The sequence below is a fragment of the Mobula hypostoma genome, chromosome 1 (assembly GCF_963921235.1).
Source record: "Mobula hypostoma chromosome 1, sMobHyp1.1, whole genome shotgun sequence".
Classification (NCBI taxonomy): Eukaryota; Metazoa; Chordata; class Chondrichthyes; order Myliobatiformes; family Myliobatidae; genus Mobula; species Mobula hypostoma.
In genome coordinates this window covers 138,649,029-138,670,995 of record NC_086097.1, presented here as the reverse complement: position 1 = coordinate 138,670,995, position 21,967 = coordinate 138,649,029, and the positions used below count along the sequence as shown (strand labels likewise).

General features: G+C 40.5%; 1 protein-coding gene across 1 annotated transcript in view; it reads right to left on the bottom strand.

Annotated features, from left to right (window-relative positions):
* LOC134350924 (eukaryotic translation initiation factor 3 subunit E-A) overlaps positions 1 to 21,967 on the bottom strand; it is a 211,554-nt gene that overhangs the window by 244 nt on the left and 189,343 nt on the right. The window contains exons 11-12 of the mRNA XM_063056770.1: positions 19,862 to 19,964; positions 10,582 to 10,716 (exon numbers count right to left, since the gene is read on the bottom strand). Of these exons, the coding sequence (XP_062912840.1) occupies positions 10,582 to 10,716; positions 19,862 to 19,964 (238 nt within the window). The remainder of the gene's footprint in view (positions 1 to 10,581; positions 10,717 to 19,861; positions 19,965 to 21,967) is intronic.

Genomic DNA, 21,967 nt, shown 5'->3' with positions numbered 1-21,967 from the left:
TTCACACATGTTACACCTTGGCATCTTAAACTCTAAATGCATTCAGTTAATCAGACCAGATTATAACATTACTAGTTCACATTTGTTAAATAAGGAAATCTGTATTGATTTAAACTGAACATTTATTACACTCTTTGGCTGAAAATACCATTAATAGTCCAAACAGCAAATATCCCTAAACAATTAAGTGCCTGAAGTGCGACACACCATTTCAATAACAATTGAGTGCATGACATAATGTTCCTCTCCTAAAATGGCAACAAATACCAATTTTACAAAAAGAACCAAAGACTGCCTTAGAGGGAAGGCTGGGCATGATAAATATGTACCAACCACATCAGGAAACCATAACTGCTTCACCAAGAAAACAGGAGGCCACTCAGTCTCTCATTCTATCCTTCACTGCAATCATGGCTGATTTTAATCCTATCACAAACAAGAGAAAAATCTGCAGACGTTGGAAATCTGAGCAATACGCACAAAATGCTGGAGGAACTCAACAGGAAAGGCAGCATCTAAGAAAAGATTTTAACCCTATCCACCTTTCCTGTTTTTATAATGCTTCTAATTCCCAAATTTTCCTGGATAGTTTTTCTCCAGCTCTTCTATCGATAAACTGTTTCCTGCTTGAGCCAAAATTTTCAAATTTTGACTCATCAGTTCAGAGCACTTGCTGCCATTGTTCAGCAAACCAGTCTTGTGTTTTTGTGCATAGGTGAGTATCCTGATTTTGTTTCCACTCTGAAGGAATGGTTCTCGCATCAACTTTTCCATTAAGACCATTTTTGACAAGACCTCTCTGCATTATAGAAGGGTGTTCTTGGGCTCCCGTGGTTTCTGTGAATTCAGAGTTGATAGCAGTGCCAAACTTCTTTGGATTCAGAAGGGCTGTCAGTTTGTGCATCATTGGAAGAGCTTGGAAGGCACCTCTTGAAACTGTCTGCCACAAAATTTATGTTTGGGAGAGCTTGCTGATGCAGAATGACCACCTTGTGTCTTTTTGCTATGCTCACTCTTGCCATGGTATAAGAATTTTTGAGTTTAGTTCATTCAACTCATTGTCAATGATCAGCACCTGTTTGTTATATTGTTTAATCCTGCACAGGGCTACATACCTACAAAGTAATCAAGTTTTCATTTGAAAAGTGGTCTATTACTTAATATGTTACTTTCTTTAATGAAATACAAAAAAATCTCCAACGTTTAATCTTTTGGAAAAAAAAAGTTGAGATCTAAAATCCTTTCTTTTTTCTGACACACTAATGTAGAAGACAGTTTATCGATAGAAGAGCTGGAGAAAAACTATCCAGGAAAATTTGGGAATTAGAAGCATTATAAAAACAGGGAAGGTGGATAGGATTAAAATCTTTTCTTAGATGCTGCCTTTCCTGTTGAGTTCCTCCAGCATTTTGTGTGTATTGCTCAGATTTCCAACATCTGCAGATTTTTCTCGTTTGTGATAGGGTGAAATAATAATATAAACATCTAAAACAAAATTTATATACAAAATCTAGGGTGCCTGAGACTTTTGCACAGTACTGTTACGTCAGTGATATTAAACTTGATTCTAATCTCCTTAAAAATGAAAAAAAAAGTCACTGATACATTATCTCCACATCATATAGCATGGACCCTGAAGCTCCACTGACAAAGTACCCAGTTACGCCAATGAAAACACAGATGCCCAGCTGAAATGCTACAAGGGATAGTTGGCGTAACATAAATGCTGTGTACAAACACTTAAAAATAAGGGATAAAACAAAAATTATATTATTATCCATCTCCAACATGGACAGAAATCAATCAAAAAGGAGACTCATTGAAATAAGTATTGAGAATTTCAGATACTTTATGTAGCAGTTAGCATAATGATATCACAGTGTCATCTCTAAGATCAGAGTTCAATTTCCGCCACCGTACGTAAGGAGTCTCCCCTTGAGCACGTGGATTTCTCTGGTTCTCTGGTTTCCACCCACATTCCCAAGATGTACAGGTTAGGGTTAGTAAATTGTGGGCATGTTACCTTGGCACAGGAAACATAGCGACATTTGCAGACTGTCCAGCACAATCCTCGCTGATTTGATTTTATACAAACAACACATTTCACTGTGTTTTGATGTACATATGACAAATGAACCTCATCTTCTTTTATTTAAATTTTTAGATATTCCACAAGTCTTTCCAAAAATTTGCCAACTTAGTTCTAAGCACCAAGTTAGTTGTGAAGAAATTCTTATGGATCTACCTTCACATTAACAATAATTTAAACTCAAAGTGCCTTATCTGCTCCAATACACTTGAGTCAATGTTATTCTGTATACTGACTTGTCACTCCCCAAATGAATGACAGTAATACCTCACATATCAGAAGCTTGATCTGTTAAACCAAAATCACCTGCACCATTCAGCAGAATTTCCAACATGTAGAAAGGTCTTGGTATTCCCACAAAAATAATGAGAATGGCTCAGCCAACTGCAGGAGCACTGCAGTCATGTCATCACAGACAGTGTCAAATATTCAGGAGCAACACGCAAAGTGCTGCAGGAACTCAGTCAGGCAGCATCTACGGATGGAAATGGATAGTTGAGATTTCAAATCAAGACCCTTCATTGTGACTGGAAAGAAGCAGGCCAGTATAAAAGATTGGGATGGGGGGTAGAGTGGAGGAACAAAATCTGGTAGGTGTCTTTCTTGTGTCTGTCAACATTTAGGCAGCTTTAAATACAAATTGATAGCAAGTCAACAAAAATCCAGTAGATACATGGACTATAGATCTGCAAGGAAGGATAAAGAACTGGCACTTCTACAACACTTCCCTATTTATGATAACTGAAAGCATTTGACCACTAGGAAATATTCTGAAAAGCATAAATGAAAAGTAGGAAACAGGGAAAGAATCCTCTGCATAGCAAGCTCCCAAAAACAGCATGTGAAAATTAGAGATCATTTAACATTAGTGAAGGCAAGGTAAAGTATTTTGAGTACAGTTGGGGAGGGGGGGAAACGACCTACCTGGGGGATGTAACAGGGCAGTGTCTCTAGCACTGAGCCTACCCCTGTGGCTCAGAAGGGTAGGGAACTGAAGAGGATGGCAGCAGTAACAGGGGACTCCATAGTTAGGGGGATAGACAGATGATTCTGTGGACGCGAAAAAGAAATGTGGATGGTAGTTTGCCTCCCAGGTGCCAGGGCGTGGTGTTTCTGAATGCGTCCACAATATCCTGAAAAGAGAGGGTGGACAGCCAGAGGTCGTGATACATATTGGTACCGAGGACATCGGTCGCAAAAGGGAGGAGGTCCAGAAAACAGATTGCAGGGGGTTAGGAAGAAAGCTGAGAAATAGGACCTCAAGGGTAGTAATCTCCGAATTGCTGCATGTGCCACGTGACAGTGAGGATACGATTAGAATGAGGTGGCAGATAAATGTGTGGCTGAAGAATTGGAGCCGGGTCAGGGATTCAGATTTCTGGATCATTGGGACCTCTACAAAAGAGATGGGTTGCACTTGAATTTGAGTGGGGCCAATATTCTTGTGGCAGGTTTACTACAGCTGTTGGGAGTGGTTTAAACAAATATGGAAGGGGAATGGGAACCAGTATGATAGAGCTGAGGATGAACCAGCAGGTTTACAAATAGATGATGAATGTAACATGAATATATGGAACAACAAGCCAATGATAGGGTACAAATACAGACAGAGCAAAAAGTTAAATTGTAGCAAAGAGGCAAAATTCAGAAGAGCGAAGAATGCAGGACTGAGGGTGCTGTACTTAAACGCATGTAGCATTCGGAATAAGGTGGGCGAACTTAAGGCGCAATTAGAGACTGGTCAGTATGACTGAGTCGTGGCAAAAAGAAAGCCATAGTTGGAAGCTTAACATCAAAGGATATGCTTTGTATCAGAAGGACAGGCAAGGAAGGCATAGGCAGTGGTGTGGTTCTGTTGGTAAGAGATGGAATTACAGCTTTAGAAAGAGGAGACATGGGGTCAGAAAATGTTGAATCTTTGTGGGTGGAGTTAAGAAAAAGCAAGAGTTAAATAAAACATTTTGCGAATCACATATAGGCCTCCAAACAGTAGCCAAGATGTGGGGATAAGATTGCAAAGGAAGCTGGAAAAGGCATGTAATAAGGGTAATGTCACAATTGTAATGGGGGACTTCAACAGGCAAGGGGATTGGGAAAATAGGGTTGGTGTCAGATGGCAACAGAGGGAATTTGTTGAATGCCTACGAGATGGCTTTTTAGAGCAGCTTGTGCTTGAGCCCACTTGGGGAAAGGCTATCTTAGTCTGGGTGTCATGTAACAACCCAGATCTTATTATGGAGCTTACTGTAAAGGAACCCTTAGGAGACAGTGATTATAATATGATTGAATTCATAGTGCAATTTTTTTTAAATTAAGTGCAATCATGAACAATAGCCAGATCAGAAATGCTGACCAAGTCAACTAGCTCCCAAAGAAAACTCTGATAAACTAATCAGATGGTTCACTGCTGCTCAGCAATAGAACATTAAAAAATCATATGTACAATTAAGAAACATTAAAAGATAGTAGAAATACTGGAATCATGATGAAGTCTGCTGGAGAGAGACATTTATACACATATACAAAGAGATTGAAGGTTAAGGTTGCAGGATGACAAAACGTGGCAGGAGCACTTGGAACTAAAAACTAATCCCTACCGGGAGAAATCAGCACCTGTTCTTTCTGCACTGTTCTCCAGCAGTTTAAGGACTAAGTCCAGCCGGAACATAACTCACAAGTGCCCTTGAAAGTCAGGTATTAACCCTACCTACCAACAACCAAGCACTGCCATCCTGGTCCCCTTCATGATAGCTTATGAAGAAGCATGTGACTTCCCTCCCAGAGATGATAGGTGTTTGTGCACTCGACTCTTGAAGGCTTGGACCCCATCGTTGCAGATGTTTCCAACCATAGCATCTGGAAGGCTGTTCCAAATTCGGATAGCACAGTGAAGGAATCTTCTATCCAGTGTGTAGGTTCTCACATCAAGCATAGAAACAGCATGAGCAGGCATAGATAAACTTGATCGTGTGGTGCGCCGTCTCTCAGAAGGTGAAGGCAGCATGGTGCGAAGGTCTGCATTTTGTATAGCACAGTAGCTGCAGCAACCTGTCATCTGTGGTGGAAGCTACTGATGGCTAGCTTTTCACGAGCTGAGGCTTCATCTACACCTATAATCCTGAGGGCCTTTCTTTGAATAGAATCAAGCTGGCTGAGGACACTCTGTGAGGCATTCATCCACGATACTTTGTACCTGGGCTTTGTAAACCGTGGCTCTGCCCTTTTTGTCTAGTTTGGATGCTACTTTCCGCAGAGCTCCAAGCCTTTGTCCGGCCCTGTTTGAAATAGTGGAAAGTGTTTATCCCACACCAACTGGCTGTCAATTTGAGAGGGAGAAGCACAAGTCACATGTATCAGTATTTTAATGGAATAAAGGGAATTACAGAAGCATGAGAGAGCAACTTGCCCGGGTGGAATGGAGGAGGATGACAGCAGAATAGAGACGGCTGATGTTTCTGGGAATGGTTCACAAGGTGAAGGATAGGTATGTTCCATAGACGAAGAAGTTCTCAAATGGCAGGGTACACAACTGTGGCTGACAAGGGAAGTCAAGGATTGCATAAAAGTCAAGGAAAGGGCAAATAAAGTAGCAAAACTGAGTAGGAAGTTGGATGTTTGGGAACCTTTTAAAATCCAACAATAGGCAACTAAAAAAGATCTAAGAAGGGAAAAGATTAAATATAAGGGCAAACTAGCCAATAATATAAAGCATGATACCAAAAAGTTTTTTCACTTATATGAAAAGGGAGGTGATAGTTAATATTGGACCACTGGAACATTATGCTGGTGAGGTAGTAATGGGGGACAAAGAAATGGCAGATGAACTTAATGTGTACTTTGCATCAGTCTTCACTGTGGAAGACACTAAAAGTGTGCCAGAGGTCCATGAGTGTCAGGGAGCAGAAGTGAATGCCATTGCTATTACAAAGGAAAAAGTGCAAGCAAACTGAAAGGTCTTAAGGTGGATAAGTCATCTGGACCAGATGGACTACATCCCAGAATCCTGAGAGAGGTTGCTAAAGAGAAAACAGATGAATTGACCATGATCTTTCAAGAATCACTTTATTCTGGCATGGTCCCAAAGAACAGGAAGATTGGAAATGTCAATCCACTCTTTAAAAAGGGAGGAAGGCAAAAAAAAAAAAGGAAATTATAGGCCAGTTAGCTTAACCTCAGTGGTTGGGAAAATGTTGGAGTCTATTATTAAAGATGAGGTTTCGGGTACTTGGAGATTAATGATAAAATAAGTCAAAGTCACAGGGTTTCTGCAAAGGGAAATCTTGCCTGACAAATCTGTTAAGAGTTCTTCGAGGAAGTAACAAGCAGGGTGGATAAAGGAGAGGCAGTGGATGTCATTTACTTGGATTTTCAGAAGGCACTTGATGAGGGGCCACACATGAGGCTGCTTAACGAGATAAAATCCTATGGCACTACAGGAAAAATACTGGCATGGACAGCGGAATGGCTGACAGGCAGGAAGCAGTGAGTGGGAGTAAAGGGGGCCTTTTCTGGTTGGCTGCCAGTGACTAGTGATGTTCCTCAGGGGTCAGTATTGGGACCACTTCTTTTAATATTGTTTGTCAATGATTTGGATAATGGAATTGATAGCAAAGTTTGTGGATGATACGAAGACAGGTGGAGGGGTAGGTAGTGCTGAGGAATCAATGCGATTGCAGCAGGACTTAGAAATTGGAAGAATGGGCAAAAAAAGATGGAAAACAGTGTGGGAAATGTATGATAATGCATTTTGGTAAAAGGAAGAATAGTGTAGACTATTATTTAAATGGGAGAAGGTTCAAACATCAGAGGTGCAGAGGGACTTAGCAGTTCTTGTGCAAGACTTCCAGAAGATTAATTTACAGGTTGAGTCTGTGGTAAAGAAAGCAAATGCAATGTTGGGATTCATTTCAAGGAGAATAGAATATAAAAGCAAGGAGATAATACTGAAGCTTTATAAGACACTAGTCAGGCCACACTTGGGAGTACTGTGAACAGTTTTGGGCCTCATATCTCAGAAAGGACGTGTTGTCATTGGAGAGAGTCCAGAGGAGGTTCATGAGGATGATTCTGGGAATGAAAGGGTTAACATATGAGGAGTGTTTGGCAGCTTTGGGCCTGTACTCACTGGAATTTAGAAAAATGCCGGGGGGTGGGAGGAATCTTATTGAAACCTACCGAGTGTTGAAAGAACTAGATAGGGTGGGTGTGAAGAGGATGTTTCCTATGGTGGGGGTAGCCTGAACTACCTGAACTACAGGGCACAGCCTCAAAATTGAGGAGTGACCTTTTAGTACAGAGCTACAGAGGAATATTTTTAGCCAGAGAGTGGTGAATCTATGGAATGTTTTGCTACAGACTGCGGTGGAGGCTAAGTCCGTGGGTATATTTAAGACGGAAGTTGACAGTTTCCTGATTGGTCAGGGCATCAAGGGATATGGTGAGGATGCAGGTATATGGGTTGAGTGAGATCCGGATTCAGCCATGATGGAATGGAGGAGCAGACTCAATGGGCTGATTGGCCTAATTCTGTTCCTGTGTCTTATTGTCTTAAGTATTGGTCAGGGTAACCGGGAGAATGACTTGTACTTCGGAGGGGTCATGAGGTTCTTTATATACATTAAGAAGCACAAAGTGAAACATGAAATGCATGTTAAAACAAAAAAACCCACTCTACTCTGGCAGCTACAGAGGTTTGGCAGTGCTTTTCTGCTTGATCTTTAAAGGAGAGACGGAGTTCCAATACAAGGATCACTGGGATTTTCCCCCTCTTTCTTTAATTAAAAAGTTCTAAAATTAAAATTCTGAAGTTGCCTGAACTTGTTTGGTGCTAGTCACTTCCTTTACTAAAAACTCCTTAGCCATTTTTGTTCAGCTTAGAAGTTGAACAAAACTAATTATTCTCCACAAATGACATAAAAGCAAAAGGATATTTGTTACCTTAATCTAGCAAAGTTGTTAAAATCAATTATTTCCCACCAGTCATAGACCTAGCTAATCTAAAGGATTATTGGAAAAATGGAGCTGTGTGCTCTTTTAGAACTTAAAGGTATTCAGTATTAATTTAGCTAACTCCCAGAGAAGCAGCTCACAAAATCCCTTCATTATACCAGGGAAATAAAATAAAGACATCCTGTTCTTTTCTTTGACACATATTGAACATGGAATATTAGTTCAGGAAAAAACCTCTCTGGACTTGAGCTAGTACTTACCTGACAGTTTGCAAACACAGGATTCAAAATAATCTCCAGTTTAAAACAGCAAAGCACTGCCAAAAATGTTAACTCTTCTCAATAAATAAGGCACAAAATATTATCTACATGATTGCTAGTGTAGATGGTTGTGCAAACAACAGAAATTTTCTCAAATTTGAAAAAATAAACTGCAAGCATGATGCACTGACCAAGGAAAAAATTCAGAAGAACTGGCAGAAGTCCTACAGATTCAATAACAGATTTAGTATCCTACAAATATTTCCTTCTTTCAGATCACAGCCTTTCATTGGCTGGTGGAGATGAAGAAAGGAGGATGGCTGCAGCGCAAGCTGCTTGGACAATGAACTGAGCATGCCCACTTTGGCTGTACTGCGAAAATACGTGGCATAGAGTAATCCTCGGCACAGCTGGAGGTTGTTTTGTTGACTGCACAGCTTGTTCACATGCTTCCTCCTCTTAACCCAACCCCCCCCCCCCAAGTCCCCCCATCCCAACTACATATTTCAGTCAGGATCAAGAACAATGAAAAAGAAAACAGCAGTCTGATACCAGTGTTTAATCACTCATGACCAATCCCCTATCTTCATGGCATGTAACCTTGCCACCACCCACCAGAATAGCTAAACAAAGTTGCATGTGGATTCAGCTCTGGTGGTGGACAGATCAGAGATATTAATGTTTTTATTAATACCACGTAGAACAAATGTACACAACACAGTACTTGTTTCCAAAATTCCCTTTTAACACTTACCATTCAAACTACACAAGACGTTTTCACTAATTCCCCAAAGCAGCCTACAGATGTTTTTTTCTATAGTCACTTATTTTAATTTTGCGTTTTATAAACAATCACACTAAATTTAACCTTACGTAATCATGAAGCTCAGTTTTGTTATTGGTTATTAAAAACAGATATATCATGGAATATCTGTCAACATGGCTGAAGGATGTACTGATTTCAACCCATCTGAAAAATCCCTAGATAAATCAGTGCAAGAAATTTACACAGCTTCTTTGCAAAGCCAAATAAACATGGGAAACAAGGTAATTTTTCTGGATGGGGGCAAAGGAGAAATGACTGGTTCCCAGTTCGATGTGTTATTCAAATATGGGTAAAAAAAAATAGACACCAATATATTTTACACAAATCAATGTGAAAGTTTTTGACAGTACAGCATACACAGACCCTATAAGACTTTGCATTTTTGCCAAGTTGATTATGGAGAAGGGAACATTATGATGAATGCCTAAGATTCAGTTTAAGATAAAATATGTTGCATTAAAATTGTTTCCTTTTACAGTATTTTCTGAGCAAACTATATAAAAGCTGCGCATGAAATACCAAATGGAAATGCAAACCGGTGGAAAGGAGACAATACTCACTGGAAAGAAATTTCTTGAAAACTTGTGGGGTAGTGAGGGAAGATTAGGTCATTACTTGCACTTGTTAGCTAGAAAAATATACCTTTTTCATCCCCATTTTATTTGGCTCTCATAATGGATCCTGCGATGAAACTGTGCGGATCTCGTGTTGATTTAACTAGGGACTTTTTAAAATGGGATGAAGTTACAAGCTTTCAGCTGTATTGGCAGCTTTTCGATGACAAGTCTGTTTTTAATAAGGGCAGCTACATGGAGCAACTAGTAGAGTTGCTGCCTTGCAGCTCCAATGATTCAGGTTCAATCCTGACCTCTGGTGCGGTCTGCATGGAGTTTACATGTTCTTCCCATGATTCCAGGTGCTCCAGATTCCTCCCAGATCCCAAACAAGGACACTACAAATTGCTCCATTGCGTAGGTGAGTAGCAGTAATAGGGGGTAATAATATGAATGTGGGAAGAATAAAATGAGATTGCCATAAGTTTAGCTTAAGTAGCTGCATGATGATCAGTATAGCTCAACGGGATGAAGAACCTTGTTGTACAAGGCTTTGCTAAAATATATTTCATTCAGTGCCATTTATAAATGCAAAATTTATGTTGTTGCAATTTCTTCTTTATTACCTTTGCTTTAATTTCAAAGCGATTCAATTCAATCTGAAGTTGTAGTGACTATGGGTCACTTAATTACACATCATTTGCCATTTAAAACTTTTGTTTTGTGCTGTAGAACTAATGATAACTATATTATATCAATTTAAAATACTAAATTAATATTAAAGAACTGGCTTAAAGATTAGGTTTAATAATGAATAATTAAACAAACCTAGTCTAACACTGCATGGCCCTGAACACTCTAGCTCTTAGATTCTGTAAGACCACAGCAGTTCACATTGCTCACCTCAGTCCTGTTGTTTTGATTCATCTTTTTCTCAATGTTCATAGCCAGCATCTGACTCCGAAAAGAGAGGCTTTTTGTTTTCTCAATAACCTGTTGGTATGGTGAAACAGCATTGTTTCCCATGACGACATGTCCCTACAAACAAAGAAATAGTTACCTCAACCACTGGAAAGAATTGCACACATCTGTAACTTGGAGTCAGTGGACTAAAATAGATCAAAGTTTATCAAGCAATGTAAATAATTAAGAAAGAATGGGAAATTCTCAGGTTACCAACACATTTGATATTTTCTCCATTTAAAGCAGAGATTGTTGAAGATGGAGATGGTCAATGCCACGAATCATGGTCTTCCACACAACAATACAGACAGCTGTATCCTTTCAATACCTAATATGAGCCCATGAGTCATATTATCATCAACCCTGAATTATACCAGCTTTAATGCAGAAAGGTTATTGAGCTTCACTCAACATCAGAGCTGCAGCACTTAGAAAAAGCTTGTCAAGTATAAGTGGTGGCATTTCTGAACTAAAAACCTTCTAGGGTTAAAATGTTGAACTCATTCTTCAATTGGCAGAAGTACATACAATGAATTACAATTGGAATAACAGCTCAGCCAGAGGGCAACTCTGAGAAATCGTACTACCAGTGTTAACACAAGACAACTACTTCATCAAAACCTAAAGCAGGCAAAACCAGCTGTCGCAGATTTCCTATTTATTAGTTCACAAGAAAAGTGCCTGACAATATTTGTTTGTTGAGGCTTTGGCCCTCTTGAATTTTCTAGTGAGTTGAGGTTTAGCAAAAGCAGACACTGTAGAGACTCTCATTACAAAAAGCTGTCAGCATATCAACCACTGGATACGGTTAGCTGAATATGAATATTCAACTTACAAAAGATTTTAAATTTGCATAAGATATGCAAGAGGTATTCAGCTCTGAAATGTTAACCTGCTCCAGCTTAATCAGGCTCTAGGAAAAAGTCAGCTTTAACATCAGTCAAAATCATCTGTTCATTACAACACCAGTCACTAACCTGGGAAACTGTGTACATAATATATCCAGCACCAAATATGATGACTGAGCCCAAACAGTCCATGCGACATTCCATTCATGCCCCTTCCAACCTCTCTTATCAAAATCTATCAGCATTGTCTTCCTCCCTGCGGTGAACACAACTGCAACTGATTCCCATTATCCTACATCATCTTTGCTGTTTACTTTATCTGCACAAGTTCTATTCTCAGCTTCTGAAAAGCAGCTTTTCTCCAATCTGTTAGCTTGGCGTATTTACATTATTCTTGTCATTTCAAAACACTACATCATCATACTATGGTCACTAATAATTCAATGTCCCTATACATTTTATTCTCATTCTTTGTTATTAGCTCAATTTGAATTCTATTAGTTTGCACTTAATATCTATTTTATCTATTTATTTAGAGATACAGTGTGGAATAGGCCCTTCCAGCTCAATGAGCTGCACCGCCCAGCAACCCATCTATTATAACACTAGCCTAATCACAAGGCAATTCACAATGACCAATTAACCTACCAACTGGGATGTCTTTGAATTGTGGGAGGAAAGCAGAACACCCATGGAAAATCCACTGAGTCATGGGGAGAATGTATAAATTTGTTACTGACTGCGCTGGAATTGAATTCTGAACTCTGAGCTGTAATAGGGACGTGCTAACCTCTGCGCTACCATGGTGCCTGGTTCATAAAGAAGTCTTGCCCCTTTATTGTTCAATTAACATCAGAGTGGTTGAAATCCCCTGTGATTATTCTATTTTTAAATTCATTTCCTGAATTTATTTCTTCTTTACCTCCCTTTCACTAGTAGATGGCCTGGTGGATCCACCAATTAGTGCAATCTCGCAAGTCACTCCCTCACCATCATTACATTTCCTGCTAATTTCAAGTCTTTGCCAGTATAATTTCTGCTCGATCACAGGTCCCATGCAGTTCAGCTGAATCTGTGCTATTGGTCCTATTCCTTCCTGTTTTGGAACTAGTGTCAAGGTGCCATGAATATGAATCCCTCTGACACTTTAATCTTTCAGCTACAAATTAATTTGGTGATGTGAAGGTCTATACCAATTTACATGTTGAACCAATTAAAAAATTCTCATTCTTCTTTCTATCACTTCCTGCAAAACTCCACTCCACGTGGCTTCAATGGTTATCACTAATTCCAAATCCTGGAACTCTGGATGCATCTTCAACATATGGACTGGAAGAGTTGTGACGAGAGTACACATAGATTAAGATGTTAACTGTCCTGTGCTGGCACCAGTGGGATCAGCGGTTGGTCTGCCACCTGTCTTCAGGACAAAGAGAGATAAGGAAAACAATGGAGCAGCATTTGGAGATGTTAATTAAGGGATGGAAGGAGAGCTGTCAAGAGCGGCCCCCCCTTTGAACCCTGAACTGTTTGAAGTGATGGACAGGCGATACCCCAGCAGGGGTATAAAAAGGGACAGGTTCACTAAGGCAAGACACACACGACACCCCGAGGTAACGAGACCCTGGAAGCAGTGCATCTCCCACAAGTCGGTGGGAGGTTTTGGAGGGCTGGTCGCGGGACCAAGCCATAGACGCACAGGGTGGAAAGGTACGATCGGTGGGAACCTGGTGTGTGTCCGCCCTTGCCTGGGTGCCGGGTTCACTGCAGAGAAACAATCGTATCTGGAAACGGAGGGGTCACGGTCGGTGACCTCAGAAGACATCACAAAGGGCTCGCCCAAAAGCTGACTGCGAAGAATATCGAAGATCTGTGTGGAAGCCGTTTGAATATTCATTCGTTTTTGCGCTCTCTTTCCTTCCCACAACTGTCCATCTCCCACGGCAGTGATTACTGTGAACTGAACTGAACTCAATTGAACTGATCTTTGCATCACTTTGAAACTGGTCATTTACCCCTAGACGACGATAGAGCTTGATTGATCCTGTTATCCTAATTCTGTGTACATGTGTGTTTATCATTGCTGAACTGTTGCATTTATTATCCTTTTGATTAGAGTACTGTGTTGCTTGTTTCTTTAATAAAACTTCCTTAGTTCTAGTAATCCAGACTCCAACTGAGTGATCCATTTCTGCTGGTTTGGCAACCCAGTTACGGGGTACGTAACAGGGTTCACAGCAGCTGCTGATCCCAACCTTCCTGAAGACATTGAGAGATAGATGTTGTTTGATATTGTAGCGATGCTCACATCCCACAAGAATAAAATAATCAATGTTATTTATATACAAACCATAATCCCTGATCTTACCCAATTTTTAGCAAAATGAACTTGTTCATGGTTAATGAGCAAGCCAACAATCCATGGAATGTGTGGGCTAAAACACTTGGCCAAAATATTCCGATGGTAGTGTGAACCTTCAGGCTCAAGGGAGAGAGGATGAGTATGTATGTTTCAACTACAGATCGTCTTTCTATTTGGATTACAACGTTTCAAGTCTAGTGTTCTGATTGATTTCTAGCGTCTGGAGACAATGAGGAAATCAATGGTCTACTTGGTTCAGTCAGGAGCACCACATCATGAGGGTTTATATCGATCAATGCCAGATTTTTAAAAATCTTAGTGGTGTTCAGTCTGCCCATTAACGTGAGATGGACCCTCTAGCTTTAGGTATCAAGGCAGTTAACAATGGTCCTCTATTGGCCAGATGAAATAGCAGAAAGGCTGGCTGTGAATATCCACAGACAAGTTTCAGTCTACAGTGTGCCATAACCCATCTCATCAAAGCTTACTCCTTGAAAGAGAATTTATTAGGCTTTGTTTAATGCCCCATGGCTTAGCGTCACAAAACACTATACAGGTGGTCCCCATTTTCCGAATGTTCGCTTTACACCTCGTTGTTACGAAAGACCTACATTAGTTACCTATTTTCGCGAACAGAAGGTGTCTTCACTGTTACGAAAAAAGGCAGCATGTGAAAAAAGGCAGCACGCACCCAAACAGCCAAGCTCTCCCCCCGGAACTGCATTCTAGCCGGCATGCTTAAACACGCGCTTTATCTTGATTTATTTTGTGCATCCGTTAGCAAGATGAGTTCTAAGGTATCGGAAAAGCCTAAAAGAGCTCGTAAGGGTGTTATACTTAGCGTAAAACTAGACATAATTAAGCGTTTCGATCGTGGTGAACGAAGTAAGGACTTTGTCCGTGCGTTGAACTTGTCTGCATCCACCATTTGCACTATTTATACGCAGAGAGAAAGAATTTTGAAAGCTAGAGATGTTACTGTTGGTTCTGCTCATAGCAAAGTGGTCTCTCTTAGTCGGCATCCAATAATGGATAAAATGGGAAGTCTATTGCTTGAGTGGATTGATGGGTGAACAAAGTGTGGTGTTCCGTTAAGTTTTCTTATACTTAAGGAGAAATCAGTCAGTCTTTTTAATAAGCTGAAACAGAAAACACTGGAAGATGGTGATGAAAGTGTTGCGAAAGTGGAATTTAAAGGAATTCATGAGTGGTTTGATTGGTTTCTGAGGCGAGGGCACCTTCATAGTTTAAGCCAGTGGTCCCCAACCACTGGGCCGCGGACCGGTATCGGGCCGCAAAGCATGTGCTACCGGGCCGTGAGGAAACGATATGATATGGCGACAGGAGTCAGTGGCACCTTTCCTCATTCCCTGTCACACCCACTGTTGAGCTTGAACGCACGCGAGCTCATTAACCGCGCATCATCCATGTCAGCGCGGGACGGAGATCAACTCCTCGAGCTTGCAAATGTCGGTGGGCTGAAAAGTATGTTTGACATAACATCTCTGCTGGCATTCCGGATCAAAGTCAAGGCTAAATATCCTGAGATAGCCACGAAAGTACTGAAAACGTTGCTTCCATTTCCAACATACCTCTGCAGTGAATGCAACAAAAATTAAATTGCGGAATATACTGGACATAAGGAACCCCCTTCGAGTATCGCTGTCTCCCATCACCCCTTGATGGGACCGTCTTGTTGCAGGGAAACAAGCCCAGGGCTCCCACTGATTCAGCGATATTGGTGTGTTGCAATGATTTTAAGTGTTCATACGGGGAAAATGTGTGCTGTGTGTTTAATGTCCAAATGTTACTTAAAATGTTATGATGCTATTGACTTATAAGTGACTTATATAACCATATAACAATTACAGCACGGAAACAGGCCATCTCTGCCCTTCTAGTCCGTGCCGAACGCTACTCTCACCTAGTCCCACCGACCTGCACTCAGCCCATAACGCTCCATTCCTTTCCTGTCCATATACCTATCCAATTTTTTTTTTAAATGATAATATCAAACCTGCCTCTACCACTTCTACTGGAAGTTCGTTCAACACTTACTTCAAGCTCCCCTGTCCTCCCCTGATAATTGACTTATCACTCTTATTCATGCAAGGAAAATATGCGCTGTGTGTTTAATATTAAATTCGTTAGATAAACCCTTTTAGAAACGAAATTGAGTGTATTAGCCACTTATCACCTATATTCTGGTCGTGATTACCCCCCCCACCCCCGAACAGAATTGACAAAAACGATTTGTAGAAAAAAAATCAGCACATACACACATGTGACTGGTGCCCGGCAAGGCTTCATGGTCATTGTAGTCTCTCTGGGTAAACACAATGTATTTGACTGCTATTCTTGTCCGTTGGCAACTCTACACCCACCGCCCCCCCCACCCCGGGTTGGCCGGTCTGCAAGAATATTGTCAATATTAAACCGGTCCGCAGTGCAAAAAAGGTTGGGGACCCCTGGTTTAAGCAGTGGTCCCCAACCTCCGGGCCACGGACTGATACATTGTCGCGAAGAATGCAGTGGTGCAGCAGTAGTCGGGACGCACCCAGCACATCTTTAAGAAAAAAGCCGAAATAAACAAGCTAATTAATTAGGTGCCGCCCGGCACATAAATGTTGGCCCAGATCAGAGGCGAATGCCGATTGCATCAGGTGGTTATTCGTATAAGCAAGTGTTTGACGAAACTGCAATTTATTGGAGTCTTCCCGATTCCAGTAAGTGAAACTACACTGTACATACATTATTTCTACTTTATATAGGCTGTGTATTTTTATGTGTTATTTGGTATGATTTGGCAGCTTCATAGCTTAAAGGTTACCAGAGAGAGTGTTTCTGTCGAGAGTGCTTCTGCAAGATTTTCGCTGCGCTAGACAGTGCTGCAGAAAAGTATTTCTACTTTATATAAGCTGCGTATTTATCATATCATTCCTGCTTTTAGTATATGTTACTGTTATTTTAGATTTTATGTGTTATTTGGCATGATTTGGTAGGTCATTTTTGAGTCTGCGAACGCTCACAAAATTTTCCCATATAAATAAATGGTAATTGCTTCTTCACTTTACGACATTCCGGCTTACGAACCGTTTCATAGGAACGCTCTACCTTCGGATAGCGGGGGAAACCTGTACAGTTTTAAGTATATAGGTTTCCCCCGCCATCCGAAGGTAGAGCGTTCCTATGAAACGGTTCATAAGCCGGAATGTCGTAAAGTGAAGAAGCAATTACCATTTATTTATATGGGAAAATTTTGTGAGCGTTCGCAGACTCAAAAATGACCTACCAAATCATGCCAAATAACACATAAAACCTAAAATAACAGTAACATATAGTAAAAGCAGGAATGATATGATAAATACACAGCTTATATAAAGTAGAAATACTTTTCCACAATCAATGCCTGAACTGTTCTCTGTAGCGAAAATCTCACGCAAGCACTGTCGGCAAAAACACGGCGCAAGCACTCTCCGGTAACCTTTAAGCTATGAAGATCCCAAATCATACCAAGTAACACGTAAAAAATACACAGCCAATATAAAGTAGAAATAATGTATGTACAGTGTAGTATCACTTACTGGAATTGGGAAAGCACAGAGCACACTGATGATGGTGTGTTAGACTGAGTCGTCGGAGTTTGGGTGGTGCAGTGGCCCCCACCCTCCGGGCAGCGAACCGATACCGATCCACAGAGAATGCAGAGGTACAGTGGTAGCTGGGAGGCACACAGCACATCTTGAAGAAAAAAGCCGAAATAAACATGTTAATTAATTAGGTGCCGCCCGGTACGTAATTGTTGGCCCAGATCAGTGCCGATTGCATTGTCTCTGATCTGGGCTGACAATTACGTGTCGGGTGGCACCTAATTAATTAGCATGTTTATTTCGGCTTTTTTCTTAAAGATGTGCTGTGTGTCTCCTGGCTACTGCTGCATTCTCCGCAAATCGGTATCTGTCCGCAGCCCAGGGACTGGGGTGGTGGGACACTGGGGTGTCATCTCGTCGTCTATTTCCATTCGAGCAGGCAGCTCATCTTCTCCTATGACTGCCCGCCTCGATGTCGAAGGTCGAAGTTCGTTGTCTGCTGTGGCTGATGTGGAAGGCTTGCTTGACTGCTGAACCTCGCGCATTTTTCTATCATACAGTTCTTTGTAAGCACTCAAACCATCCTGCAAATATACCCTAAACTGACGTACCCTTTCAAAATTAAAGTCGTACTTTATCATTACTCATCCAGTTTTGATTGTTATCCTTTCCTCTTCCAATTGCATCAGCTCTTCATCTATCAGTTCTTGGTCATGGGATGCCAAAACCTCTTCAACATCATCTTCGTCAGCTTCCACAAGCCAAACTCATGTTGTCCTTACTTCATTCACCACGATCAAAACGCTTAATTATGTCTAGTTTTACGCTAAGTGTAACACCCTTATGAGCTCTTTCAGGCTTTTCCGATACCATAGAACTCATCTTGCTAACGACTGCTCACAGACACGTGTTTAAGCAATGCCGGCGAGAATGCAGTTCCGAATCCAGGAGAGAGCGGCTGCTCAGGGCGCACGCTGCCTTTTATCACGTGCTGCTTTTTTCATAACAGTGAAAACACCTTCTGTTAGCGAAAACAGGGTACTAATGTGGGTCCTTCGTAATAGTGAGGTTTCGGAAAGTGAACGTTCCAAAAGTGGGGGACACCTGTACTTATTATTGCCGTATAGACAAATTCAGCAGCCCACATGGTGCACACAAGCTCCTGCAAAATGTAGTAATATACATGGCAAGGGCACTGTTTTGGGGCTTAATTATAAATTTTGACCAGGTATCCAGTCAGCTCCCTACTTTTCAAATGTTTACCCGATTTCAAGAATGATGGTCTTAGATTACAGGCTCATCTAAAAGAATTGCACTTGAAGGGATGCAGCATTCTTTCAATATTGCACTGAAGTCTATACGAAGTCTTGGCTTGGATTAATTGCTCAGTATGGATTGAACCCATGCACATTTAGTCAGTCTATTACATTCACTTATAGGTTCCAACTCTTGAACTGAAATCTGAAATTTCTTTTAGTACATCTCGCAAACTTATTTTTCATCAAGTTAACTTGGTGGCACTGCCATTAACCCTTCAAGTACTATCCTGATTTATGTTTTATATTTGTTACATGAGCTATTAAGTTAAACTCCTTATCAGGCCTGAAGAAGCAGCTGAACCAAAGACAGTTATCAATTAAAAACACAAAAAATGCAACCACATTGTGTTTGTAGAAGTAGAGAGTATTTAGAGATCATATAAAGATGTGTGATTAGGGATAACTAACCATGAACAGTGAAAGGAGAATGGCTTGCTTTCTGTGAGGAGTCACTGTAAACAGAAAGCCAGAAGACAGCTGGTTTATTGGATAGTTATGGCAGTTGGAAAGTAAAGAGGTTTTCGCCACAATTTTTTTCATTAGGTAATTGCAAGTTTAAGTAGGTAGGGCAGCACGGTAGCATAAAGGGTGCACAGCAGTGTAATGGGCAGCACAGTAGCGCAAGTGCAGCATGGTAGTGTAGCAGTGGGCGTAACACTTTAGAGCACCAGCTGTAAAATTGGGGTTCAATTCCTGTTGTTTATGAGGATTTTGTACGTTCTTCCCACAGGTCTCTCCTGGGTGCTCCGTTTTCCTCCCACATTCCAAAGACACTTGCGGCTGTTTCGATGGACATGTGACAGATAAAGCTCATCTTTAAGTTGGTTATTCCATAAATAGCTTGCCCAACTTTCCTTTCAGTAAAAAAGTTACATAAAAATTATCAAAAACTATACAAATGTGATATGCTTCCACAGAACAATGAGGCCATCTAGATATTGCACACTACTGTTGTATACTTTGAAAAGGAGACAACTTGATACTAACCAATGAATTCCCCAAACCTCCACCTCCTTGTTTCACAATAAGACTCAAAATCCACTTGAATGGATTTGCTTTTGAAGCAAACCAACAAAACAACATTTTCAGAGACCCACTTACCAGTTTGGAATCTATTTTCGCATCCAACCTGGCATTTCGAATCAAGTTGACAATCCATCGCTCTGCTTCTTCAGGAGTCATATTCAGCTTCTCTGCAAGCATGCTGAAACAAGGAGAAAGGAGAGTCTTTACAACAAGGCAATTTGATCATTTACATCTCTGAACAAGCTGCAAGAGTCTTATAAATTGTCTTCAGATGTGGTAAAGTGACCAGCCTTTAGCAGTAGGAAGGACAGAATCCACAGCACAGCAATGAATAGGCTTTAAATCTGGTTGCAACAACTGTTAACTATAGCAGGAACAAAAACCAAACTTGTGATTTATGACATGATTTGTAACTGCAGATTTAAAAGAAAGAAAGTTCCTAACCAACATTTAACTCTACAGTTTTACTAGTAGATCAGCACTTTTGTAATTGCAATGTATCATTTGACTATGTTATCCAAACCATACATAATCTAAACCATTTACCAGCACATCAGGACCAGAGATATTTTGTTTAAAGCAAGTTGGAAACAATTGCAGCAATTTTAAAGGAAGGGAGGCAATGACAGGTGGAAGGAAATAATTTTATCAGTGTGTACAAATAAATACGAACTGGGTCTGAATGGAATAGACATTGACATTTGTCACATTGACACAGTGAAAGTGGTAGGGGAGGTAGCATTGTGCTTGTCAGTAGGGTCAACATCACTCCTCAGAACAATCCTAGTAAACAGAGTGAGATATTCAGATATCAGTATGTCAACATTGACTTAATACAGTCAAGCTCCGCTCTCTCAGATCTGAGAAAACTGGTGTGGGGGTTGCAGTAAATAATTTAGGTTTGGCCAAAATAACAGACAACGTGAGAAAATTATCAGTTGCTCCGCATGTTATCGAACTGTGGGACAGACAATCAGCATTTGAGAACAGAGGATGCAACTGAAGGCACTTGGGACAGTAGCTCATAAAGAATGGAAGTGGATTTGTGTACCTATGTGGTGAATCCAAGATCATTCTGCAGTCTTACACTACTGGGCAGTGTTAATGTTTTCTATACAGTGATAATGACAGTGTCACCAACTTCCCAAGAAGCCTCCTCTAGAACCTTCATCAAAATTTGTAGTTGCCTGAGCTATTCATGTTCCTTAAATCCTTGCTTCTTGTTCAGAGTCCTAAGTTGGCAAGTTCAAAACCAAGAATTCAGTTAGTAGGAGGTGGAGGTAAATCTTATAAAATTCTATGGAACTGCCTTCAAGGGAGAAGAGCTAGATGTAAACAGATTAACCAGTATTTGTAGTAGCAACATAGTTGGTTGATACATTTCTTATTTCATAGCTTTGGGACTTTGATGCTGAGAAAGGTGTTGAATGAGACTTTTCACCATTTTGATCTTCTGTGAAAGTAGTCCTAGAAAATCTTTACAATCAATTTCCTGTGCAGATGAACATGGTCCTTAATTCCTTTCTGATTTTAACCTTACCTGCAATGCCCAAAACTCGCCACAGAACTCTTTGGAGAAACTATATTGCATCACAAATTTCCTGTCACTTTGCTGCTGCTGAACTCCATGCCACTTCTAACTCAAAATCCATGTCAATAATGTCAAAAGCCACATTAATAATAAAAATTCAGCTTCAGTACAGGAACAAAGAGCTTCTGGATTTAGGTTTGGCCTATTCTATTGATATGAGGCTGTAAGAATGGGAGGACTTTTACTTGAAGGAGACCAAAACTACAACAGCTGTTGGAGTCATATACAAGTGTTAGAAAATTATTTCAAATTGCACTGGGAAAGTTGAAGAATGGGGAAATGCAAATGTATTTGAGGCTTTTTATCATTTTGATGAAGCCCTGAGTGTTTGCTCATTATTGCATAGTGCCTTGAAAAAATATTCAGCCCCCTACAACCACTTTAGCATTTTTTTGTCTCATTTTCTAAATCTAAAATATACTGAAATAGTATTTTTGAGCTAATCTACTAAACATTATGCATCATGTCAAACCAAAAGAAAAATTTCACAACCTGTCAAAAGTCTACTAAAAAATTATAAACCACAATTGTGCGGCAGAAAAAGTATTTGTTCCCTTTGCAATTACTATGCTAATTTTCCTCAGGTTCAA